The 18,259-nt window shown below is 28.6% G+C and overlaps 1 protein-coding gene across 1 annotated transcript in view; it reads right to left on the minus strand.

Annotated features, from left to right (window-relative positions):
* Positions 1 to 12,453: 12,453 nt before the first annotated feature.
* The window catches only part of LOC142225111 (uncharacterized), a 42,592-nt gene continuing 36,786 nt past the window's right edge, over positions 12,454 to 18,259 (minus strand). The window contains exons 7-9 of the mRNA XM_075294883.1: positions 15,754 to 15,829; positions 13,595 to 14,259; positions 12,454 to 12,935 (exon numbers count right to left, since the gene is read on the minus strand). Of these exons, the coding sequence (XP_075150998.1) occupies positions 12,525 to 12,935; positions 13,595 to 14,259; positions 15,754 to 15,829 (1,152 nt within the window). The 3' untranslated portion in view covers positions 12,454 to 12,524. The remainder of the gene's footprint in view (positions 12,936 to 13,594; positions 14,260 to 15,753; positions 15,830 to 18,259) is intronic.

Here is an 18,259-nt window from a genome sequence, read left to right on the forward strand (position 1 = left end):
AGATATTTTTAGGAAAATAAATGTTTGCATAATTTATCAAATACAAGTTTCGACCATTTACCGGCTTATGTTTAAACCAGTTTTAAGCACGTGATAATGCAACATACGTAGAATTGAGTATAAGTCAAGCTTTCTTTTTTCCCAGTAGTCACACTTTTGTTGCGAAACAATTATCGGGACCGGTCAACTCAGAATCATACTCGGCAAAAGTATGAATTTCCTATAAATAAATGCAGCTAGAATGTATCAACATCAGTTGACTTTAAGTCTAGAAGTCCAAAACAACTTCATTTCTTATATAAAGAAATGACCATAATTACTGAAAATCATTGCTTGTATTTTGGAATCGCTATTTGGATGTTTGTTTGGATAGATGAATGTGTTCGTCTATTCGCACCACATGAAGACGAAACTTGACTACTGGAGATCTAAACACAATCGTAAAGGCAAACTCAAATCAATATCATCAGCGCACATTGGCGTGGTGTATGTGAGATATATCTGGAAATTGGAGAGGTGATATATTTAATTAAATTTTATAAGTGCTTTTAGCGTACATTAATATATAAGTTGGAATTTTTGAAGTTATGTATTATTGTAGCTATTTAATTTAAAAGTAATTTAAAATATTGTTACGTATTTATAATTTAGTCGTATTTAATGCCCCGATAATTAAAACACAGTTTTTTCAATAACGATAATCTACAATTTATTTACTTAATTTAAAAGTTTCATTAATTCACTTTATAATTCGTTCACACTTCGTAAATCAGAATCCAGAAATCAGAATCAGACCATCAACCAAACGAACTCCAAATCATTTTTATACCCACCACCATAGAATGGTGACGGGGCTATAATAAGTTTGTCATTCCGTTTGTAACACATCGAAATATCGATTTTCGACTATATAAAGTATATATATTCTTGATCAGGGAGAAATTCTAAGACGATATAACGATGTCCGTCTGTCTGTCTGTCTGTTGTAATCACGCTACAGTCTTCAATAATGAAGCAATCGTGCTGAAATTTTGCACAAACTTTCTGTCTTTTGTCTGCAGGCAGGTCAAGTTCGAAGATGGGCTATATCGGTCCAGGTTTTGATATAGTCCCCATATAAACCGACCTCCCGATTTGGGGTCTTGGGCTTATAGAAATCGTAGTTTTTATCCAATTTGCCTGAAATTTGAAATCTAGAGGTATTTTATGACCATAAAAAGGTGTGCCAAAAATGGTGAGTATCGGTTCATGTTTTGGTATAGCCCCCATATAGACCGATCTCCCGATTTTACTTCTTGGGCTTATAGAAACCACAGCTTGTATTCAATTTACCTGAAATTGGAAATCTAGAGGTATTGTAGGACCACAAATACATGTGCCAAAAATTGTGAGTATCGGTCCATATTTTGGTATAGCCCCCATATAGACCGATCTCCCGATTTTACTTCTTGGGCTTATAGAAACCGCAGTTTTTATTCAATTTACCTGAAATTGGAAATCTAGAGGTATTGTAGGACCACAAATACATGTGCCAAAAATTGTGAGTATCGGTCCATGTTTTGGTATGATCCCCATATAAAACGACCTCCCGATTTGGGGTCTTGGGCTTATAGAAACCGTAGTTTTTATCCAACTTGTCTGAAATTGGAAATCTGGAGGTATTTTAGGACCATAAAGAAGTGTGCCGAAAATGGTGAGTATCGGTCCATATTTTGGTATAGCCCCCATATAGACCGATTTCCCGATTTTACTTCTTGGGCTTCTAGAATCCGAAGTTTTTATCCTATTTGCCTGAAATTGGAAATCTAGAGGTATTTTCGGATCATAAAGAGGTGTGCCGAAAACGGTGAGTATCGGTCCATATTTTAGTATAGCCCCCATAAGAACGATCTCCCGATTAAACTCCTTGGGTTTCTAGAAACCGTAGTTTTTATCTGATTTGCCTGAAATTGTAAATATTCTGGTATTTTAGGCTCACAAAAACGTGTATCGGATTAAGTTTTTATCGGTCCATTTGGTAATGCCTCCATATAGACCGACTTCACTTCTTGAGGGTGTAGAAGGCGCACTGATCATGAAAATTGCTTGAAACTCAATGTAAAATTTCCAAATTTAAGATTTCAAATCAAGACGTTATTTTATAATTTTCTTGCACACTTACAAGAGATATTAATGATTCCTCTAAAACTCAAACAAAAATGGTTCTTATAAATCCAGAATCTGATATAGTCCTCACAGGTGAAATCTTTAAATTTATCTTCGGAAAGTGTCCCCAAGTCGTCAAGCCCTCCTGAAATTTCAAAGAAAACCCTAATATTTGGTTCATGGTGGTGGGTATTTAAGATTCGGCCCGGCCGAACTTAGAGCTGTATATACTTGTTTTTTAATAACTCTGCAAATTTTGAACGGATAAAGATATCAACATAATTTTTCTTCAGGGGTCAAAAGATGAGGTGTATTCCTCTATGTTTGAAAATTTTTGGGTCCTTAGAGGGTCTACCTGTACGTGTTGAAAGTTGGTTACCTCGGGGTAAGAAATGTCAAAGCCAGTGTTCCACTTTGATTTCCTTAAAATTTCGCATAAGGATACAATTGAAAGTTTTTGGGGCAAGGAAAAATTTTTTCTAAATACAATTTTTTGGGAACAACAAAATTGAAACCTTTTATATCTTTTGAACTAATTATGATATCATTATGATTTGTATTGAAGGGCGAATTGGTTTAAAAAATATTGATGAATATACCATTCCCAAAATTCGTATCAAAAATTCCCAAAATCCCCAAAGTGGGGACATTTGTTAAAAAGCGTTATTTTGGCATATTTCGCAGATGTTTACCCGTACACTGAAAAAAATATTGTCGTGAGGTCAAAGATTTCATATCTTTAATATACGAATGCAAATTTTGCTTAGCATAACATAGAAGAGGCATTTCTCTAATATAAAGTTTTTTTCCTTGTCCAAAAGTCGATAAACTTTTCAATAAAGTCGTATTATCCTTATAATTAAGTCATTTCACTTAAAAATGGGTATCATAACATAGAAGAAAAAATTTTTGGGCTAAGGTCAACTTGACTTTAATAATTCAGGAAAAGTCTTTAAATTTAATGAAATTGTCTTTAAATTTGTTGTCTTTTTGCATCTGGACTACAAAGCCAAAAATCGTTCAAATATAGGACATGTTTTTCAACACTATATTTTAAAGACATTTTTTACTTGAAACATAGCATAATTTCTACTGGAAGTCGAGTCTTAATTTGGAAAATAAAGTTGTCGTTGACTCGTTTTTAAAAGACTTTGACAGCATATGAAGAAAAAAGGCTGAGAAAGCGAAAAATTAAAATTTGCTTCCCAGAAGCAAGTACACAAAAAACAAATATAAAAGAGAATTGTGTCTTAAAAGTATCCTTACTTGTATTCTCCGCTTCTTTGGCTCGGAATCAATACCAAAACTTTTAAAGTAAAGACAAAATCTTTGGAACCGGGCATGCTTTTTTTTAGTGTAGGATGTTGAAACCTTTTAAGTTGGTTAGTGGACATATGAGAGAGATCGGCTTAGCAATCGGTGATGAGAAATTTTGTAAAACAATTTTTTCTTGTTTTAAAAATTGTCTAATTTTGGATGAGAAGAACTCATACACTATTTACTTGAGACTTTAAGACTTTAATTAGAAAAATTTTAGTGAAAATTTTGTCTGTATATGTTCAAAATACTGACCGCTTTTTGTTAAAATTTCGCAAACAAATAAATTTTACAGATACACCATGGTTAGCTTGCCTGCCATGTTTGGTAGGTTGGTAGAATTCATGATGTTTTGGTAAATTTTGCAAAATATTCCCCTCCAGGAAAGAGGAAATAGTTTTCTATAGAAATAAAATTTTGACAAAATTGTCTATTGAAAAACAATTTTCACACAACTTCTATAGAAATTTCTATAGAAAAAAGTTACTATAGAAATAAAATTGTGACAAAATTTTCTATAGAAATAAAATTTGGACAAAATTTTCCATGGAAATAATATTTCGACACAATATTCTATAGACAAAAATTTTGTCAAAATTTCCTACAGAAATCAAATGTTGACAAAATTTTCTATGGAAATAAAATTTGGACAAAATTTTCTATAGAAATAAAGTTTGGGCAAAATTTTCTATAGAAATAAAATTTGGGCAAAACTTTTTTTAAAAATGAAATTTTCAAAAAATTTTCTATAGAAATAAAATTTAGAAAAATAAATTCTATTTCTGGATAATTATCGTTGACCTTTTTATTTATCTTTAAGAATTATTTTTCATAGTTTCGGCTATAGGTCGATTAAAAAACGTAGATATGATGTTTTTCTTTTATTTTTATTTCCAATATTTCGGTTGACTTCGTCAAAACCGTTTTCAAGGCTGAAGTGAAACAAAAAACAGAAAATTGTTTTTAAATTTAATTACAAAAATCACTAACAAACAAAACCAAACAATAAATTATTAAACTATTATAATTTACATTTGTTCTGGTGTACACAGCTTCACACTCTGTTTTACACTGAATTTAACTTTCTATTGTGCTTTTGTATTGTATGTCTATATATTCGAGCGCAGTTCTCAATGTCTTTCTTGTAATTCATTCTCTCGTCAGGTGGAGTGTTGATAATGTGTAGCATCTCAAGAGTAGAAATAAAATTTTGACAAAATTTTCTATAGAAATACAATTTTGACACAATATTTTATAGAAATAAAATTTTGACAAGATTTTCTATAGAAATAAAATTTTGACAAAATTTTCTATCGATATAAAATTTTGACAAAATTTATAGAAATACAATTTGACAAAATTTATAGAAATAAAATTTTGACACAATATTTTATAGAAATACAATTTTCACAAAATTTATAGAAATACAAATTTGACAAAATTTTCTATAGAAATAAAATTTTGATACAATATTCTATAGAAATAAAATGTTGCCTAAATTTTCTACAGAAATAAAATTTTGTCAAATTTTGCTATAATAATAAAATGTTCACACAATTTTCTATAGAAATAAAATTTAGTAAAAATTTTCTACAGAAATCAAATTTCGTCAAAATTTTCTATAAAAATAAAATTTTGGCACAATTTTCTTTTTATACTATAGAAATAAAATTTTAAAAAAATTTTCTATAGAAATAAAATTTTCACACAATTGTCTATAGAACTAAAATTTAGTAAAAATTTTCAACAAAAATCAAATTTCGTCAAAATTTTCTATAAAAATAAAATTTTGGCACAATTTTCTATTTATACTATAGAAATAAAATTTTAAAAATTTTTCTATAGAAATAAAATTTTCACACAATTGTCTATAGAACCAAAATTTAGTAAAAATTTTCAACAAAAATCAAATTTCGTCAAAATTTTCTATAGAAATAAAATTTTGACACAATTTTCTATACAGAAATAACATTTTGACAACATTTTCTACAGTAATAAAATTTTGTCAAATTTTTCTATAAAAATAAAATTTTCACACAATTGTCTATAGAAATAAAATATAGAAATAAAATTTGGACAAAAATTTCCATGGAAATAATATTTTGACACAATATTTTATAGATAAAAATTTTGCCAAAATTTCCTACAGAAATCAAATGTTGAAAAAATTTTCTTTGGAAATAAAATTTGGACAAAATTTTCTATAGAAATAAAATTTGGGCAAAATTTTCTATAGAAATAAAATTTGGGCAAAAATTTCTATAAAAATAAAATTTTCACACAATTTTCTATAGAAATAAAATTTTGACAAAATTTTCTATAGAAATAAAATTTTGACAAAATTTTCTATAAGAATAAAATTTTCACACAATTGTCTATAGAAACAAAATTTGGACAAAAATTTCCATGGAAATAATATTTTGACACAATATTTTATAGATAAAAATTTTGTCAAAATTTCCCACAGAAATCAAATGTTGACAAAATTTTCTATGGAAATAAAATTTGGGCAATACTTTCTATAAAAATAAAATTATCTAATTATACAATTATTATTCGAGCTTTTATGGACAGATATAGATTAAGGAACATGGTTAATATATCTGTCTATATCTGTCCATAAAAGCTCGAATAATAATTGTATAATTAGATATAATGCATTTGGACGTCAATTGCCTGTTTCGGTATCAGGCTAACATGTAATATAAAAATAAAATTTTCACACAATTTTCTATAGAAATAAAATTTAGAAAAAAATTTCTATAGAAATAAAATTTAGAAAAAAATTTCTATAGAAATAAAATTTTGACAAAATTTTCTATAGAAATAAAATTTTGACAAAATTTTCTATAGAAATAAAATTTTGACACAATATTTTATAGAAATAAAATTTTGACAACATTTTCTATAGAAATAAAATTTTGACAAAATTTTCTATCGATATAAAATTTTGACAAAATTTATAGAAATACAATCTTGACAAAATTTATAGAAATACAAATTTGACAAAATTTTCTATAGAAATAAAATTTTGATACAATCTTCTATAGAAATAAAATGTTGCCTAAATTTTCTACAGAAATAAAATTTTGTCAAATTTTTCTATAAAAATAAAATGTTCACACAATTTTCTATAGAAATAAAATTTTGTAAAAATTTTCTACAGAAATCAAATTTCGGCAAAATTTTCTATAAAAATAAAATTTGGACACAATTTTCTATTTTTTCTATAGAAATAAAATTTTAACAAATTTTTCTATAGAAATAAAATTTTCACACAATAGTCTATAGAACTAAAATTTAGTAAACATTTTCAACAGAAATCAAATTTCGTCAAAATTTTCTATAGAAATAAAATTTTGACACAATTTTCTATATAGAAATAACATTTTGACAAAATTTTCTACAGTAATAAAATTTTGTCAAATTTTTCTATAAAAATAAAATTTTCACACAATTGTCTATAGAACTAAAATATAGAAATAAAATTTGGACAAAATTTTCCATGGAAATAATATTTTTACACAATATTTTATAGATAAAAATTTTGTCTTACAGAAATCAAATGTTGACAACATTTTCTATGGAAATAAAATTTGGGCAAAATTTTCTATAAAAATAAAATTTTCACACAATTTTCTATAGAAACAAAATTTAAAAAAAAATTCTATAGAAATAAAATTTTGACAATATTTTCTATAGAAATAAAATTTTGACACAATATTTTATAGAAATAAAATTTTGACAAAATTTTCTATAGAAATACAATTTTGACACAATATTTTATAGAAATAAAATTTTGACAACATTTTCTATAAAAATAAAATTTTGACAAAATGTATAGAAATACAATTGTGACAAAATTTATAGAAATACAAATTTGACAAAATTTTCTATAGAAATAAAATTTTGATACAATTTTGATACAAATACAATTCTATAGAAATAAAATTTTGCCTAAATTTTCTACAGAAATAAAATTTTGTCAAATTTTTCTATAAAAATAAAATGTTCACACAATTTTCTATAGAAATAAAATTTAGTAAAAATTTTCTTCAGAAATCAAATTTCGTCAAAATTTTCTATAAAAATAAAATTTTGACACAATTTTCTATTTTTTCTATAGAAATAAAATTTTAACAAATTTTTCTATAGAAATAAAATTTTCACACAATTGTCTATAGAACTAAAATTTAGTAAAAATTTTCAACTAAATCAAATTTCGTCAAAATTTTCTATAGAAATAAAATTTTGACACAATTTTCTATATAGAAATAACGTTTTGACAAAATTTTCTACAGTAATAAAATTTTGTCAAATTTTTCTATAAAAATAAAATGTTCAGTCATTTATCTTCTAGTTGGTCTTATTACTTACATTAGAGTATCATCTATACGACCATGGAGAGAAAATTTTTTTTAATGGTTTATACTTTTCTGGCGGAAAAGATCAATTGTAAAATACGAGTTTTTGAAAATTTTTGAACCACTTAATTTATAACACATACAATTATAAACGATTATTCGTCATCTTAATACCTTTCATTTAAGTATCAACAACGGTATAATCGGACAATTCTAACTTGAGATATAATTTGTTTAGTGAAAAAAGAACGAAAAACTAAAAATAACGGGATATCTCAAGACGGACGCTTTATTGGTAAAATTTACAAATGTTACGAACTATTGAACTATTTTGTTCGAAACACGCAAAAAATTATTAAAGTCAAAGACATTTTCTAAAAACTTAATAATTCCATGAACTAAAATAGAATTAAATTGGCTTTAGTGCCATATAGGCGTCACTTTTTTAGTGTAATTTTTTGCGCAAATATTCCATTATTTTGCACCCTACCCTAGAATACATTAAAACACATCGCCAACTATCAACACAAAGTGGGTTACATTTTATTATAGTTTCATTTTTTTTTAACTTACAAAAAATATGGTTTTTATAGTTTTTTATATGTGTCTTTTAAAACTACACACTAAAATGATTATAATATTTATGATTAGTGATTTATGTTTTTTGTATTTATTATCCACACAAAACTAGATAAAATTTATAACTTACATATTTGGTTATAATATTTGCGAATAATTTTATTTTAGTATTGTGTTTTTAGTTGGGTCACCAAAAAAATTGTCACCAACAAGACAAACTAACAATATTTGCACATTTAAAATTAGTTTAGAATATATTTTCTCTTTTTTAGGTGTACGTCGATCGCTACCTTATGAGTCGCACAAATTCAAAGGTCAATTGGACGATTTTGTTTTCTTGATCCTGCGTAACGATAATATGGCATCGGATAGATTTTGAAGAAATATGAATAAATTAAGTAATTTATTTTTATTTGAAGCAAAAAAACTTCCAACTAATCGACAACAATGATGATATGCAAATAATTGTCGCCTTGTTTTGGGTTTCTCATAAGAAATACGAGGGTTGTCTTCCCAAAATCAGGTTTTGTTCCGGAAATGATTGATCCTGTGCGCGAACTGATATTGCAAGATTATCATGCGATCTATGATGAGATTCAGACAACCTTAAACACTAGTGGGACCAACATACATTAAATATTGCATGAACATTTGATTGTCAAACAATTTGTTCCAATTGGATCCCACAAAATTTGTCAATCCGTCCAAAAAGCTCGTGTCGATTAGTTGAAAGAAATGCTAGCAAAAAAAAGAACGCGGTGTAGATATGGTAGTGTATACGCAGTGTATACTACAAAATTTTCTATAGAAATAAAAAAAAATTGACAAAAATTTCTATAGAAAAAAAAATTGACAAAATTTTCTATAGAGATAAAATATTGAGAAATTTTTCTATAGAAATAAAATTTTGAGAACATTTTATATAGCAATAAAATTTTGAGAAAATTTTCTATAGAAATAAAATTTTTAGAAAATTTTCTATAGAAATAAAATTTTGAGAAAATTGTATATAGAAATAAAATTTTGAGAAAATTTTCTACAGAAATAAAATTTTTAGAAAATTTTCTATAGAAATAAAATTTTGAGAAAATTTTCTATAGAAATAGAATTTTGATAAAATTTTCTACAGAAATAAAATTCTGACAAAATTTTCTATAGAAATCAAATTTTGACATAATTTTCTATAGAAATAAAATATTGACAATATTTTCTATAGAAATAAAATTTTGACAAAATTTTCTATAGAAATAAAATTTTGACAAAATTTTCTACAGAAATATAATTTGACATCGGATTTGTTCACTCAATTTTGATTGTCAAACAATTTGTTCCATTTGGATCCCACAAAATTTGTCAATCCGTCCAAAAAGCTCGTGTCGATTAGTTGAAAGAAATGCTACCAAAAAAAAAGATCGCGGTGTAGATATGGTATTGTATACACAGTGTATACTACAAAATTTTCTATAGAAATAAAAAAAAATTGACAAAAATTTCTATAGAAAAAAAAATTGACAAAATTTTCTATAGAGATAAAATATTGAGAAAATTTTCTATAGAAATAAAATTTTGAGAAAATTTTATATAGAAATAAAATTTTGAGAAAATATTCTATAGAAATAAAATTTTTAGAAAATTTTCTGTAGAAATAAAATTTTGAGAAAATTTTATATAGAAATAAAATTTTGAGAAAATTTTCTACAGAAATAAAATTTTTAGAAAATTTTCTATAGAAATAAAATTTTGAGAAAATTTTCTATAGAAATAAAATTTTGACAAAATTTTCTATAGAAATAAAATTTTGACAAAATTTTCTACAGAAATACAATTTTGACAAAATTTTTTATAGAAATAAAATTTTAACAAAATTTTCTACAGAAATATAATTTTGACATAATTTTCTATAGAAATTAAATTTTGGCAAAATTTTCTATAAAAAAAATATTGACAAAACTTTCTATAGAAATAAAAATTTGACAAAATATTCGGAAAAAATGAAATGTTGACAAAATTTTCTATAGAAATAAAATTTTGACAAAATTTTCTATAGAAATACAATTTTGACATCATTTTCTATAGAAAAAACATTTTCTAAAGAAATAAAATTTTGACAAAATTTTCTATAGAAATAAAGTAAAGACAAAATTTTCTATAGAAATAAAATTTTGACATAATTTAGAAATTAGAAATAACATTTTGATAAATATTTCTATAGAAATAAAATATTGACAAATATTTCTATAGAAATAAATTATTGACAAATATTTCTATAAAAATAAAATATTGACAAATATTTTAGTTTTATTTCTATAGAAAATATTGACAATTTTCATAGAAATAAAACTTAAACAAAATTTTCTATAGAAATAAAATTTTTACCAAATTTTGTATAAAAATAAAATTTTTACCAAATTTTGTATAAAAATAAAATTTGACAAAAATTTCTATAGAAATAAAATTTTGACAAAAATTTCTATAGAAATAAAATTTTGACAAAATTTTCTATAGAAATAAAATTTTGACAAAATTTTCTATAGAAATAAAATTTTGACAAAATTTTCTTTAGAAATAAAATTTTGACAAAATTTTCTATAGAAATAAAATTTTTACAAAATTTTCTACAGAAATAAAATTTTGACAAAATTTTCTATAGAAATAATTTCCGTAAAATTTGACAACATTTTCTATAGAAATAAAATTTTGACAACATTTGCTAAGGAAATAAAATTTTGGCAAAATTTTCTATAGAAATAAAATTTTGAGAAAATTTTCTATGGAAATAAAATTTTGAGAAAATTTTTTATAGAAATAAAATTTTGAGAAAATTTTCTATAGAAATAAAATTTTGATAAAATTTTCTACAGAAATAAAATTTTGGCCAAATTTTATATAGAAATAAAATTTTGACAACATTTTCTATAGAAATAAAATTTTGATAGAATTTTCTATAGAAATAAAATTTTGACAAAATGTTCTATTGAAATATAATTATGACAAAATTTTTACAGGAATAAAATTTGGGAAATTTTTCGTAGAAATAAAATTTTGACAAAATTTTCTATAGAAATAAAATTTTGACAAAATTTTCTTTAGAAATTAAATTTTGACAAAATTTTCTTTAGAAATAAAATTTTGACAAAATTTTCTATAGAAATAAAATTTTACAAAATTTTCTATAGAAATAAAATTTTGATAAAATTTTCTATAGAAATAAAATGTTGACAAAATTTTCTATAGAAATGAAACTTTGCAAAATATAATTTTTTGTTTGTTAGTTTATTGGTAAAATTTTCTTCAAATTTTGTTAGATTATTTATGGTTCGAGTGGCAACCGTGCTCACAGCAAATGAAATACACGATGTGTTGCCATATTTTTCGCCTACCCACAGCGGATATGGTTGTGTTTAAAAATTGTATCTTCTATAGGCAATTAAATTTTTTTTTACGAAACCCGATGCCATGTTTGTCCCCAAACAAATTTTGTTTGGCCTGTAAAATGAACTTTAACAGCAAAAACAAACTTCGTTGATCTAAAGTTTCGTTCCTCAGAAAAGAAATTGGGTTCAGAATCTCTAAAAAAGACTATGATTTATTTCTCATGGGATTCAATATCTATCTGAGTAATAGGCTGTTCAGACACACATGCTTTGTTGTACGACTTCTAGGAGATATGAGACACGGGCACATCACATATTTGTCTTCTAATGATTATTTTACATAGGTCACATACATTACACTGAAAGAAGATATTTTTTCTGAGAAACGAAATTTTAGACAAACGAAGTTCTCGTTAAAAGTAAATAAAAAAAGATTAGCGATAATCATTGAAGTGTTTGTCATAAATTCGTGTTCATTAACTCTTAACTTAAATACTTTGCATTGAAGGGAAATTCATTTATGTAAAATTTCATTCCGGGGGAAATTATTTTTTCTTTGGGTGTAGGTATGCCGTTGTTTGATCTAAATTCCTGAAAAGTTCTACCACAAATCATGTATGTCTGAACAGCCTATATGTTATGATTCGGTTCATTGTGGTCTAAACAAAAATGTATAAAATTTTTGTAGTTTTACTCAAAGCCATTATAAAAAAGTTTAGAAAAACCTAATGCCATATGGGCTTTTTTACAAATACATTCCATTTACGAGGAAATCAGCTTCATGTGAATATGGCGTTTTACCACCCATACGTCGAGCTCTTCGACCAACTGTTCGCATGCGACATCCAATTAATATAGCTAAAGCCGCTGTAATTAGTAGTCCCAGAGTTAGAGATAGAACTGCTCCTCCGGGTCTCTCCGATTGACCATCATGATCTCGAAATTCTAAGGCCATATTTTGATGTATGATCTCGTATTGTTCGTGGACAGGAGATGAGGCGTCGGTTTTAGCTGGTTTCATGGAATTCATCACTGTTTTAGTTGCTGTGACATCCTGTTGCTGGAGCTGTTGCAATTGATTGACATGTTTCTCGTCCATGGCTTCTTGCGTCTTCTGCAAATCTTTGGATTTGCTTTTGGTTTTTTTGTGTTTGTGCTGGAATGGAAATGAAAAGGAAGGATCTATTATATATGCGGTACAACATTTTTAAATTCTAATTAGCATAAATTTTTAACTTTTGGAGCCATCTAATTGAGAGATGTCTGGCAATCTGTGTTGATTTCATTACAAGTTTCCGATAATGTTAATATTGGTCTGTGGAACTAAAAATTCTGAGTGGAAATATTTGTTGAGAGGAGCACTTTGAACTCCTTTAAGGTACATCTCCTTGATTGTGAAGATTTAGTATAGACGCCATTGATATATACTACCTACTGATAGATCTCTCACTGATAGATCTCTCACACTTTTATTATCAAAAAAAAAATTATTTTTGCAATAAAAAAACAATTTTTGATAAAAAAAAAAATCAAAGTCCACTTGGTTTATATCATAAACCGATATCTTTAAGAAATCGTGCGAACATTTTTTGAATATATGTAAAATTACATTATTTCCGTTTCCAAATGTTGTGTTTTTAAGAATGTGGCCTTAAGAAAATGGCATGTTTCTGTTAAATAACGTTTCTTTACATCGGTTCGTGTGCGCCCAAAACTATGCTTTATAAATACAACTGCTTGACTGTATGGATTGCTTGTGCGTTGATGGCTATAGCGATGATTGTCTGTGGCCCACTGATTTAAGCAAATACTTACCTTCTTTGGGGGTTCTGTTGACTTCTCTTCCGAATCATCGTATTCATCGGAATCATCCGATTTCACTGCACTCTGGCCTAATGAAGATGAAGGATTTAATGATCCTGTGGCTGTTGTTTTAGAATCGCCCTGTGGTTGAAGTTGTTGTTGCTGCTGCTGTTGTTGTTGTTGGGCTAAAGAAGGCACCGTTATTTGGGCAGATTGTTGATGTGCTTGCTGTTGACTGACGACATTACCATCTGTCTGCATTACATACGTGGGTCCCTGAGGCAGTGTAATTTGTTGTTGCTGGGACATTGGTAAATTTTGTTGTTGTTGCTGCTGCTGCAGCTGTTGTTGTTTTTTCTGTTGATTTAATATAGCTTGCTGTTGCCAATTTGAATTTAATGGAGCTGGTGGTGGTGGCGGTGGAGGGGGTAAAAGAATATTTTGTTGAGAAAATACATTATTTTGATCTTGAACTGTCATATGTGGTACATAGAGACCACTTTGTTCCAGAGTAGATGCTGCATTAGTGCCAAGACCACCAGTCATATCTGCTGGTGCTATAGGAGCCGAATATATTTCATTGTTGGTCTTACGATTGTTAACATAGGCCGTAAAACCATCACTTATGGGGTTACCAACTGACGGAAGAGGATTCATGTTTTGCAAATCGGGATTTCCTGTAAGAATGAGAGAGGCGGAGAGAGAGAGAATAATAAAGAGAGAATAATAAAGTCATTTTGTTCTAATAGTTAAGCGATATGAAAATTGGGTACTTTACATGAAAGAAAATTTTGTTTGACAAAGGTCAAACAAATTCATACTTCTGAAAAATTCTTCAAAATTAATGAAATCGTCTATAAAATTTTTGTCTTGAATACAAAGCATAAACGCGTTAATTTCGAATTTAAATGTTTCCTATATTTATACCCTGCGCCACACTGTGGAACAGGGTATTATAAGTTAGTGCATATGTTTGCAACACCCAGAAGGAGACGAGATAGACACATGGTGTCTTTGGCAAAAATGCTCAGGGTGGGCTCCTGAGTCGGTACAGTCATGTCCGTCTGTCCGTAAACACATTTTTGTAATTAGATATAGCTCCCATATATATTTCACCCGTTATGGACTTATATGGCCCCAGAAGCCAGAGTTATACCCTAATTTGCATAAAATTTTGCACAAGAAGAACAATTAGTACTATAGTCAAGTATGCCAAATTTTATTGAAATCGGTTTAGATTTATATAGCTCCCATATATATCTTTCGCCCGATATGGACTAATACGGTCCCAGAAGCCAGAGTTTTACCCCAATTTGGAAATTTTGCACTAGGAGTACAATTAGTAGTGTAGTCAAGTGTGCCAAAGTTTATTGAAATCGGTTCAGATTTAGATATAGCTCCCATATATATCGTTCGCCCGATTTACACTCATATGACCACAGAGGCCAATTTTTTAACTCCGATTTAGTTGCAATTTTGCACAGGGAGTAGTATTAGCATTGTAGCTATGCGTGCCAAATTTGGTTGAAATCGGTTCAGATTTAGATATAGCTCCCATATATATGTTTTTCTGATTTCGACAAAAATGGTCAAAATACCAAAATTTTCCTTGTAAAATTGCCACTGCTTAGTCGAAAAGTTGTAAAACTGACTCTAATTTTCCTAAAATTCTAATGCATATATATCGAGCGATAAACCATAAATAAACTTTTGCGAAGTTTCCTTAAAATTTCTTCAGATTTAAATGTTTCCCATATTTTTTTACTAAAATTGTGTTCCACCCTAGTGCATTAGCCGACCTAAATTTTGAGTCTATAGATTTTGTAGAAGTCTATCAAATTCTGTCCAGATCGAGTGATATTTATACCCTTCACCACTACTGTGGTACAGGGTATAATAATTAAATGTATGTATTTGGGGCAAACCTTTATATATAGCCCCCAACACATTTGACGGATGTGATATGGTATCGACAATTTAGATCTACAAAGTGGTGCAGGGTATAATATAGTCGGCCCCGCCCGACTTTAGACTTTCCTTACTTGGATTTTACTAACATAGTGTTCCACCCTAGGGCATTAGCCGACTTAAATTTTAAGTCTATAGATTTGGTAGAAGTCTAACAAATTTTGTTCAGATCGAGTCAGATTTAAATGTATACATACAAAAACCCAACACATTTGACGATTTTGGTATGGCATCGAAAATCAAAGTGGAGCTGGGTATACTATAGTTGGCCCCACCCGACTTTAAGACCCCATAAAGTATATATATTCTGGGTCGTGGTGAATTTCTGAGTCAATCTGAGCATGTCCGTCTGTTGAAATCACGCTAACTTCCGAACGAAACAAGCTATCGACTTGAAACTTGGCACACGTAGTTGTTATTGATGTAGGTCGGATGGTATTGCAAATGGGCCATATCGGTTCACTTTTGCGTATAGCCCCCATATAAACGGACCCCCAAATTTGGCTTGCGAATCCTCTAAGAGAAGCAAATTTCATCCGATCCGGCTGAAATTTGGTACATGGTGTTAGTATATGGTCTCTAACAACCATGCAAAAATTGGTCCACATCGGTCCATAATTATATATAGCCCCCATATAAACCGATCCCCCGAATTGGCTTGCGGAGCCTCTAAGAGAAGCAAATTTCATCCGATCCGGCTGAAATTTGGTACATGGTGTAAATATATGGTTTCTAATGACCATGCAAAAATTGGTCAACATCGGTTTATATATAAATCTATTATATATAGCCGCCATATAAACCGATCCCCCGATTTGGCTTGCGGAGCCTCTAAGAGAAGCAAATTTCATCCGATCCGGCTAAAATTTGGTATATGGTGTAAGTATATGGTCTCTAATGACCATGCAAAAATTGGTCCACATCGGTCCATAATTATTTATAGCCCCCATATAAACCGATCACCAGATTTGACCTCCGGAGCCTCTTGGAAGACCAAAATTCATCTGATTCAGTTGAAATTTGGTACGTGGTGTTAATATATGGCCTCAAACACCCATGCAAAAATTGGTGGAAATCGGTCAATAATTATATATGGGCCCTATATAAACCGATCCCCAGATTTGACCTCCGGAGACCCTTGGAAGAGCAAAATTCATCCGATTCGGTTGAAATTTGGTACGTGATCTACCAACCATGCAGGAAGTGGTTCATATCAGTCCATAATTATATATAGCCCCCATATAAACCGATTCCCAGATTTGACCTCCGGTGACTTTTGGAGAAGCAAAATTCATCCGATCTGGTTAAAAATTGGTACGTGGTGCCAAAAGTGGTCCATATCAGTCCATAATCATATATAGCCCCCATATAAACCGATTCCCCGATCCTGGTTTTGGAGCCTCATGGAGGAGCAAATCTCATCCGAGTCAGTTGAAATTTGGTACACGCTCACAAAAAATCGCTTCTGTAACATATACTCCCAAACATATTTTGCTTCAAGCATATACATTTTTGGGTATTGCCCAAACATTTATATGTTTGATCTCTTCCAATATATAATATGTTTGAAAGCATATTGGTCTAAACAATATATGTTTGGGTAGTCTAAGTTCCAAACATTTTGTATTTTTGCATCCAAATTCAATAATATTGTCTTCCAAAAAACAATATGTTATTATGTGAACATATAATGTTTGGAAGCATTTTGCACCCAAAAATATTATATGCTTAACAAAAATTCTCCCAAACAATATTGTGCTCAAAATTTTATTTATTTATTTATATATTTACAATCATAATGAAGTATGAAAATAAACAGGTAATATAGGTGCTAACAACATAGGTTTTCGACCTGAATGCTCAAAATTTTGTTTCTGCCCAATTGTATATTCCCCCACATCTTTCTCACTTCCACGAGATTTTTTAGTTCTTAGCACCTTTTTCTGTAATACAAACATTGTAGAAGAAATTATTCAATTGTATGATTTTTTTTATTTTAATTTTACCTTTTGCCGGACGGGGATTCGAACAGCGGACCACACAGTTTGTAAGGATCAAAGAAGTAGCTGATCAATTGCCCAAGGAAAAGTAAAATGTTAATTTTGTAATAACAAGCAACAACCACCAACTTAATTCAATATCGCTCCCTGTTAAATAGCGCTCCAAGCTACTAAACACATATATGTTTATAGGCTATTTCTAAATTAATATATGTTTGCATCCAAGCATATTATATTTACAAACATTTTATGTCCCAAACATAATATGTTCTAACATATTAACATATATGTCCCAAACATGTTATGCTAGTTTATGAACATTATATGCTTGCACTCAAAAATATTGTGTTTAAAAATTTGTGTTCCAAACATATAATGTTTATAGCCAAACATATGAAAAGCAGTCTTTTTCATCCGTGTACATTGTGCTGGTATATGGCCGTTAAAAACCTAGTCTAACTAGGTCCATATCGGTCTATAGTTATATATAGCCCTCAGATAAATCGATCCCCAATCACACAAAAATTGGTCCATATCAATTGATAATTCTATATAGCCCCCATATAAGCGACCCCCATATTTCAATTCTGGCTCTCTACGTATCGTGCAAAAGTGCACGATGTTAAGAAGTTTTAAGATACCACAACCCAAGTAATTCGATTGTGGATGACAGTCTTTCGTAGAAGTTTCCACGCAACCCATGGTGGAG

Source organism: Haematobia irritans, chromosome 2 (genome assembly GCF_050003625.1).
Source record: "Haematobia irritans isolate KBUSLIRL chromosome 2, ASM5000362v1, whole genome shotgun sequence".
NCBI classification, from domain to species: Eukaryota; Metazoa; Arthropoda; class Insecta; order Diptera; family Muscidae; genus Haematobia; species Haematobia irritans.